General features: G+C 39.6%; 2 protein-coding genes across 2 annotated transcripts; both read right to left on the bottom strand.

Moving 5' to 3' along the window:
- Positions 1-2,779: 2,779 nt before the first annotated feature.
- Positions 2,780-3,805, bottom strand: LOC137398071 (uncharacterized). Its single transcript, XM_068084174.1, has one exon. It carries the CDS (start codon positions 3,803-3,805, stop codon positions 2,780-2,782), a length of 1,026 nt encoding a protein of 341 aa, XP_067940275.1.
- A 151-nt stretch (positions 3,806-3,956) lies between these two features.
- LOC137398070 (uncharacterized) lies at positions 3,957-5,573 on the bottom strand. Its single transcript, XM_068084173.1, has one exon. It carries the CDS (start codon positions 5,571-5,573, stop codon positions 3,957-3,959), a length of 1,617 nt encoding a protein of 538 aa, XP_067940274.1.
- Positions 5,574-9,911: the final 4,338 nt, after the last annotated feature.

Raw genomic sequence — 9,911 nt, 5'->3', positions numbered from 1 at the left:
TAATGCCGCATTATGTCTCTTGGCTTCTTCCTGAGCTCCATTTTTATCAATCTTTGAAAAAATATAATTTCCACCGGCGAATGCTAAAGAGTTTACGACGGCTCCCACTACCATAATCGCGATACTAGCCATCTATTATATCTCATAAAATACTATAAGCTCTTTTATATCAGTACTGGATACAACACAGGTCACAACTCCGTCTAGCTGAAGATTGATCGTGTGTAGTTTATTAGTTAACACCACGGAATATGTAACAATTTCGGGTTCGTCATTAAAAAATTGTACATCTAACCTCACAACGGATGAGTATGGCCAGTAGAGAATAATATCTTTGATATTTCCACCTCGAGGAATAACTAGCTGAAACAAGGCTTTTTTATCAGAAACACTTATCCGCTTTAGCCTGACTTGATGCACAGTCACGGATTTTGATTTTGATCTGCCATACATTTATTATACGACAACACAATCTCAGCAACAAACTTGCCAAGATAGGCATTACCTCGTTTATCCGAGATTGACACGTTTAAGCTGTTGAGCTCGCCAATGAGCATGGATTTGTAATTATTGGTAGGATGGTGTTGTATTATTTCTCCCACATCAGTTCTGCCTATGGGAATAATTGAAAGGAGATTTGATCGTTTACCGTTCCATAAATTTTTAGACGTGTATATTCCATCGATGTATAAATACAAACACAATGGGGTCAGATATAAATATTCATTCTCTATCAGTTTGGCTAGTCCACCCGTAATTGTCGCATCAGTACTAACCTTTAAAGTGTTTTGATGAACTTTAAATGAGCCTGGTAATTTGGAAAGGAGCTGCTCGTACGTGTAATACCCCGGCTGAATAGTAGTCGTTCTACCGTTGTACGTGTAACTGGTCACCTCGGTCAAATTGTAAAAAGATAAATATAACGTAATTGTCTTAAGGCTAATACCAGTTGCCTTCACCGATCGATCGAGCTCAATGCGACCGGTTTTGTTTATTGTCAAAGAGGTCATTTATTAATAAATGACTGGACAACTATCTAGCGGTTATCCCATAGATTTTTACAACTTAACTGTCGTCGTAGCGATAGATGAACATAACAAAATATCGTATAGCTTTGTCAAAAAGTTTGTCGATATCTCACCAGCACCGGTAGTGATAAAAAGCTTTGATGATGTCAATCGATGGTATGAGGACCCCATGTTATATTATTTTCAGCAATATAAGTTTGCCTTATACTGCGCGACTGCTTTGTGTGGTGTGAGTAAAGATCAGCTGACGCGAGGTCTACCTCTTACAAAAGCTATTTTAAACTTTTACGTTATGTACCAAACTAAAAAGATGTTGGCGCAAATGGAGATTAGAAATCCCGGCGATCGAGATTTTGATCCGTACAATGATCCTTACAACAAAACCGAGTACTGCAAATTGCTCGATGAGTTCAGAGTAACCGCTAAAGATATTCCTGAGATTGATCAACCAGCCGGAGGTCTCAGATTTATCATACAAGACGGTGGTAGTAAAGTAGGTTCTTTAGAAAAACAGATGGCTGATCTAGGCAGGCATCACAAACCGTATCCAAAATATCCATCAAGCAGTAAAGATAAGACGGATATGGATGTGCATCGGAGTGGTGCCAATGGTTGGGGTACTTATTACCAGTTTCCGGAGTGGAATTCGAGTCTAGGTACTAAAATGGTTTCGGTAACTCAAGACCCATTTGACTACAAAAGGGTAGTGCCCGATCATAGTCAGTCATTAACATCCCCCGGAATAGTTAGACTTAATGATAGTATTAGAGCTTACGTCTACTGTTTACTGGGAGCTCAGGTGCAAGCTAGACAAGCGGGTTCTTCCTTCGAGTCTCAACAAGAATTTTTAGTTCTGGTCAATGACTTGATCATGAAAAAGCAATCTCTCCAAGATTCTATATCAAACTTTGAACACGCCCTCACTAAAACTCGCGGGCAAACAAATTATGTGATAGCCAAAGGTCTGTACATGATACCGTCAGACTTGAACTTGAACGCTTTAGGACAAAGCGTTAAAGGATTTAACGATAAAATTAAAATAGCCCAAGCGTTTGATAGCGTAGGAATAAAACCTCCACCACCGAAACCAAAACCCACACCGCTAAAGCCTTCACCAAAACCCACACCGCTAAAGCCTTCACCAAAACCCGCGCAACCTGCACCCACACTGAAACAACCAAAACCTGCGCCACTACAACACCCACCGAAACCCAAACCTGCACCACTAAAGCAGCCTCCAGCACCGACACTAAAATCAACTCCTTCTGTAAAGCCATTTATATTTCCTACAGAATTATTTTCACCAAAACCTGCCCCTTCTGTAAAGCCATCAACAGAATTTTCACCGCCCGAGGGCAACGTTCACGAAGGAAATAAATTGTTAATCGGCGGCACTATAGTCATCGCGGGTATAGCTTATTCCATGATGTAATTTTTTACGACCGTATAAAATTATGACAATGCGGCTTGTAGAGCCACCTTTTTCATCGTTTTGTACCCGGGTATACCTTGTGCCTTGGCCAGCTTTTTGAGTTCGGGTACCTTGACACGCCTATTCTCATACTTAGGTATGGGTCTACCTCAAAGTGTATATCTCTCAGTACACTCCTTATATTCGTCATACACAGGGGGTCTGACGAGATCAAACAACTCTATCGCATTGATCCAGCTCTGAGTCAACTCATCTAAACTTTCTTTTGCTTTCCTATTTAATTGCGGCATTGTTAATGTAATTTATTCTGCAATGCCATTTATTCTGTAATGTCAATTATTCTGTAATGTCCGTGTGCCAAGCTATTTATTGAATCTAGATAATAGCGTTTGTCGTCAAAGGCCGACAGAGTCTTTTTGCTGAATGTCCAATTTTTTATCTCGTGTAGCTTGGACTGGAGTGTCGTCATGGTGGCATTCGGAGCCGGATCTCCACTATCCAGGCATTGTTTGTCGTTATCAAACTTTAGGTTTTTGGTTATACACTTTTTCACTCCTTTGCAATTTGTCAGTCTCCAACCCTCACCCTCTACGCAGTATGACTTGGCTCGCAAAGCCACAAACTCCGATATCACCTTACCACCACCCTTATCTTTCATGAGGCCTGGCACCTTTTTGTATTTGTCACTATAGCACGAGTGATCTTTTGGGTAATTGCTCGTGTCGTACAGGTGTAGTGGCATCTCTTTATAAAAATCTTCAGTCTCGATCATGAGCACAAGACTGTCCGTGTCAGTGTACATCATTCGGGCATTGGGATACAGTTTTCTGATGACATCATAAAAGAAATCGTACATGTGCATCTTTGATAGATCCAAGATGGCTTGACCAACGTAGATTGGCTTGTTTAATGTTACCGTCGTTTTGTTCATTGACACGGCTGACAGTTCATCATTAAACTCTTTCTTACACTTAAACCGTGGTCTGTTGATGAGCTTCTGTTGGCGTTTCGTGTTAGTAGTCAGTTCAACCTCGATCCGTTTGCGAACTTCCTCCATCGTCTTGCCAAATAGCGCATTCATCATAAGCTTGAAAAAGTCTTTACCAAAATCTGTATTAGCCTCCTTTCGAAGCTCGGCATTTAGTCGAATGTACGGCTCCATCCAAGCGCTCTCTTTAAACTTGAGAGCGCGGTGCACTTTGGTCACACGCAGACCTTTTTTGATATAATACTCTAGAGTTTTGTGATGTACAACGTAATTGCACTTATCTTTAAGATTGGGCACTAGCTTGAGCACTTTTGCGTAGCAAGGCTCTCCGAGCTTCACGTCACCAACGGATCGCATATATTCCGACCAATGATCGGGTTTTTTTGACTCGGGTGCGAATGGATAGTCGTTGTGCTCATCATGCAACTCGGTTGGATTCTCAAAATCCACATCCGCGACATACCCTTCATCCTCGCTAACATCGGGCAGTTTGCCATCTTCTATCCACTCAAAACCACCAGTCGGTAGTTTTTTTCAACATTGTCGAAGGGTACAGACTGTTGGCATCCAAGTACATAATGTAGGTAGTTGGCTTACTCGGATCGTAGTCCTTTACATACGGATTGTTTGCCTTGGCATACCGCAAACCACCGCAGGTAGACATGCCACCTCTCATGCCTCTCTCAAAGAAATTGTACATATCTACATCGGTGATGAGCTCCAGTTCTTGCTTCGTTATTTTTAAGCAAGCATCCAATGTCAATGAGGGTGCAGAGATGTAATGGCATGGATCGAGGCCATAATTCACCATGGCTAATTCTCTATAACTCTCAAAGACATCCGTCAAGAGTAGCACATCGCTCTTTAGATATAGGTCATGGTAGTCACCCAAATTTCTACATCCGAGCTCTCTCCACACTTTTTGAGAATGCCGATAGTCCTTATCACTTATACCGGCATAATTGTCAAGTGATGAGCTAAAGTACTTTTTATCCGGGAGTCGTCGTTCTTTAAACCGCTCGTGAGAATCCATATACTCGTACGGATACACGCCCTTTCTCGCCAACAAGCCGTAGTGTTCCGGAAACTCTTGTTTCAAGTGCAGGAGATCGTCTAGTCCTTTCACTAGTTTGGCCAGTGAACTGTTGAGGTGTTGCATGCTGTCGATAAACTTAAAGCGATCTATTCTCATTGACATGTACTTTTCATCCGTGTTCGCTATAACATCGATGCCCTTGTACCCCTCGTAAGCCTTGACAATTAAATGAGAGTCGTACCCCTTGAGGTTGTGAAATATCACGTTAATCTTTTTTGTCTGTCTGTGCTTGAGATTGCAGCTATTGTGCGCGGGGCCTCTGTACGACCCAGAGACATGATCATGATCTCTAACTAGCCAATCTTCTTCTTCCGTAGCCTCGCGCCCACACATGTAGCACTCTGTCGCAGTTTTAAATGCTTGCTCTTGCTCCGGAGTGATTATTATTTTCGCGATTGGAATGCTATCTATCAACTCTTTTATTCTATCAAGCTCTGCAAAGAACCTCTCCATGCAATCCTCACCCCTGTAAGTCTCAAACCTCAATGGCTTTTCTAAGCTGTTCACCAGGTTTACGCCGTAGCCACACACTGTATGGACTTTGGTATCTCTGTCTATAATAGACTCAAAATCCGTGTAGACGGTGTAAGGCACCTTTTCCATATTTTTAATGTTCTTAAACTTCATGACCGAGCCAGGTTTGGGCATTTTGATGATGCAAGTACCATCGTGAGCGGCTAGGCACCCTTTGATGTGGTCCTTAAATGTTCTCTCACACGTTAAGTGGTGGAGACATCGTAGGCAGTTATAGTTGCTATGTCCTCTGTGATCAGTTTGCTTCCTCATTAACGCTGACATACTCTTGATCCACATGTAATGATCCTTGTAGAGAAGCAGGTTAACCTCGGGGAGACCTTCCGCCTCCTCAGTATACAACCGGTTATCCATGTGGACAATCTCTAACCCGCTCCTGCTCTCGCCGCCTTCTCCCTTAGATTCAATCCACTCAAACACATTCACGACCATATTGTTTTTGTAGGCAAACCTTTGTATTTGATCTTCCGCAACCGTCACCGGATAGTTTAACATTTTAGTTTTTAAGGCATTTTTATACGGGATGTACTTTGATAGCCTGTCAGCATTGTCATTCGGTGGATGTAAGCATGATAGCACCGCCCACAAAAAGCACTTGTTGTCATCTACCGCTTCCGGATTTATCTCTTTTACTTTTTAACTAACGCTGATTTCTTGGTTTTGGTAGTAAAAGCAATGTCCAGAGATTTTGCAATCCGTTTTATCTCTGCCATTGTTTTGCCACCTACATTGTTGACGTTTATGATGGCATTTTTGTTCGCTAAAGCTTTAGGGGTTGGTTTGTACGTTCCACCTCTTAGAGGTTTCCACCGATAAATTTCCAAATAAAATCTAGATACTCGCTCCAAAATTCACCCCGAACCGTTGTTCGTAAATTCATCAATTTTTCTGATTATATTCGCTAGCTGTCTGTTTAATTCTTCATCCAGATTGGTTGATGCTAGGATTGGTATGGCGCCTTCTTTAGGGGTACCCCAGAATTGAGTGATTATAGTACCACGCTCCAGATGGGAGAATGCAACTTCAGCGCTTACGCGTAGTTTTTTAGTTCGGTTAAACGCATCACTAATCCTACCTATAATGACGGGTTTGGCGTGATTCCATACAAAGTCTATGTCGGCTGACTGGTAACTGGATACATCTATAGTAGATTTGTTGGTGACCTCGTCTACAAAAGTGGTTCTTATCTCCACCCGCGGCGCTCTGTCAACACCTCTCAATGCGTCCACCAAGTACGCTTTTTTTACATGCGGCCCAACTGTTATATCTCTGTCTCGAGCTAAAGATTTTAGATCTTTCATACTCAAGCCGTCCACTGTAAGACGTTTCTTGCCATCAACAATATCCTTTAACTCGGCTCTTCTCAGCTTCGCTGTATTCCCAAACCCCATACGCTTCGCCTCCTCCCTCATCTGACTGGAGGTAGAGTCTCCATACAGGTTTCTCACATTGCGGAGGGCATCATCCGGGTGTGGCTTTTTGTAAGTACCGTCTACCACTATTGGTATACCCTTACTAGTTTTACCAATCACTTTGGATCGATCGCCTGCACAATACGCTAGCTCCGCTTTGCTCATTTTGCTGTATCCTTTAATACCGCTTTGCTTGGCATCCTGTCGAAGCCAGCTCGTATTCCCCTCTCCGTAGAGGTTTCTAATGTCAGACACTGCCTCAGGTGGTGCCCGCTTTCTAACTCTCTTTTCCATTTTATTTATTATTACAAAGCTTTAAACCTTAGTCAAATCGATTCATGTAGGCTTAAAGAATTTTGTATAATAAATAGGCGCAAAAAGCAAGCGTGACCAGCATCGAAAGGTCCTGCAGTCGCGTGTCACCTAGGTGACAGCCGTGCCTGTTTCTAACTCTCTTTTCCATTTTATTTTTGAATTTTTTGAAATTCCTCCATTTTTTTAAATCCCAAGGATTTTGAAAACTTTGTAAAATTCTAGATTTTTTAGACAAAAAATTCCAGGGCGAAAATTCTGAGCCAGAATCTCCATTATTGCATACTACTCGGGCTTTATGGCATTGTTATGTATGGAAAAGCTCCCTACTCCCCCATGGCTGGTTGCTTTTCATAGTGCCGTTAACGCTGGACGGGTTGTTTATTGGCCGGGTCAGTTCCATCTCTTCTTGCTCCAGTGCAGCCAAGCTATTTACTTTGAACTTGTTGGTGCGGAGCCATCTCTTCTCTGGTTGATTAAGGCAGAAGCAAACCAATCTGCCAGGTGTTCAGCTTATGGAATAAGCCAGCTGCTATGCTCTTTACTTGAAAATATCATAAAAATTAAAGCAATACCAACTAAAAAACATGAAAACAAAACTGATTCCCTTTAAATCTTCTTTGGGGGAGTGTTTTTGAAAACAGCCTTTTGCTTCTTGGCTCTTGCTTTTGGCCTGATTAGCACTGGTTTGCTTCCTTTTTATATTCAGAAAAAGATGTGGATTCCACTTGGTACGAGAGCTGTTCTTTTTAGTACTCGAGATAAGAAAGAGTATGATGTGATGTTAGTATGGTTTCGAGGTGGGTTTGTTTTTAGCTAAACAAGAGTTTCAGTCTGATGGAGTTGAAACTATTTGAAGTTTAACTGTTGCTACCTTCCGAAAATGTAATAGAGAAAGGTTTCTTATGAGTTCCTTACGCAGAAATGAACCTCAACTCAATCGTGATACCTGCGCTCTCTTACAAGAAGATGAAGGCAATAGAAAATTAAATAGATTCGTTAGAAGTCAGTATTGCGTTCTGTAGATACAATGGTAATGATGGTAGTGTGAATAAGGTGTGAAAGTGGTGTGAAAGTGGTGTGAAAGTGGTGTGAAAGTGGTGTGAAAGTTGATGTGAATAGTTTCTAATGCCAACACTGCCACTGCAACAGTTGTAACAATATTACAAGCTGTTTCGTATCTTGTTTGGTGTCCTAGATATTAATAGGTTAAAACCTGTAGTTGGTAAGTTCATTTTTAGTTCCCCTTCTGTGTGCACAACAATTTCAATGAAGCGGTAATTTTTTACTCTTGCTATTTTAGTCATGACTCGAAAACGGTCAGTTTTTAGTCTAGATTATCTGTTTGAACTTTATTAACAATACTTATAAATTATTCAGCTTGATATTCTATTAAACCTAGCCACACAATTTTTTGGGAATCCATTGGCTGCATACGATATTATGAAGACTTATGTAAATTGTATGCAGAAAACCAACTTTGACCAACTGGCTTTATAGAGAAATTTATTGCATTAAAAATTGAGTTCTTTTTTAAACTATATCGTGTGTGAGACTCACTTTACTTTACCTAGAAAAACCCATAAGAATTTTATAAATCACAATTGGAACTACACACAATTAAGAAAAAGATAATGATATACTGTATAAACGGTAATATGTGTGAACTTGTAAATGCATGCAATTGGGGACTCACACCGGAATTTAACAGACAAATTGGGGACGTTCGGAAATTGGGGACGTCCCCAATCTTTTAAACCCTTTTTTCTTATAAAAAACTAAAAAATATATAGTTTAATCCAACTCCCGACAAAATCTGAGCACTGTCCCCAATTGCCTGCAATTGTACGAGAACATCTGTGAGTGTGGGTGTGTGAAAAAATATGTAAGTCCCCATAAAGTTTGTTAAATTCTTACACACATTTGACCTGTTTCCATTTGTGAGTAGGCAAATATTTTCGGAGTTTTCTTCTCATAGAAACTTTTTACCTAACAATTGGGGACATTATATCTTATTGGGGAGCTAATTTCTACCTTGTAAAAACTCACAATATTTGCGAGTTGCTACAAGAATTAAATTACAAGAGGTGAAAACTCACAATATTTGTGAGTGAAAAGTCACAATATTTGTGAGTTTTTTTTTAAATGTAGCTTCGGAAGCAAATTGAGCGTTTACACTATTTTTGAACTTATGTTTAGCTAAAGGCGATATTTGCTCTTCTGCATTACAAATGTATTTTGTAGTTTAGCATTTGCAGAGTTTTTTTTACAATATAATGTATTTGGTCAGCAGTTATACACGCTCAGCAGACATTTGAAAGTGTGTCACGTTTGCTTCCTTCAATAGTTCAGGCCTTTAATAATCCTTGAGAGCTCTTGTACTTTTTCAAATATTCTCACATATGCATCCTTCTTTACTTAATAGCTTTTATTTTAAGTATGGTTGTAGTTTATACGCAATAAAAAAAAATTGCGCTTTATTATTCAAAAGATTTGTTTGAATTCATTACTTACATTTCTTACATAAGTTATAGCTGCATAAAATCTCAGGTTAATTTCACATAGTCTTAAGCATAAGATCTCTGTACATGTACTTTATTGACTTCAAATCTTGATCCATTGTATGTCTTTGCAAGAACTTTACTACATCATTCTTCCTTGATATTTTTAGACAGAATAAAATATTAAAATAAAACATGTAGCCTCCAATGCTTTCTCTAACTCGTTTACATTTTTTCTATATCTATGAATAATAATGGTCAAAATTCTGATTTAAAATATATTTTAAAAGTTAACTTGAATGTCTGATAATTTTGGTTCAAAACATTTAAAACAAACATTATTAAACCAATTTCAAGTGTCTCTGCAAATTTGTAATCTGAGATCTGTATGTTGTTAGAATTCAATGAAATTTTCTGTTTTTTCTTTCTCAGACCAACGGTCCATCATTGAACTTTTTTACTATGTAATATTCTTTCATCAGCTCCACTAAAAAACTTTCGTTGCTGTTTGACAAGGTAGTATATCTTTAGAGAATGAAACAGCTACATGGAAAATTCTGCCATACATTTATTGCTCCTCATCGAAAATACTTATAGTTGTTTTAGAA

This window comes from Watersipora subatra, chromosome 6 (assembly GCF_963576615.1).
Source record: "Watersipora subatra chromosome 6, tzWatSuba1.1, whole genome shotgun sequence".
Classification (NCBI taxonomy): Eukaryota; Metazoa; Bryozoa; class Gymnolaemata; order Cheilostomatida; family Watersiporidae; genus Watersipora; species Watersipora subatra.
The sequence above is the reverse complement of the archived record's forward strand: the minus strand, read 5'-3'. Positions and strand labels throughout refer to the sequence as shown.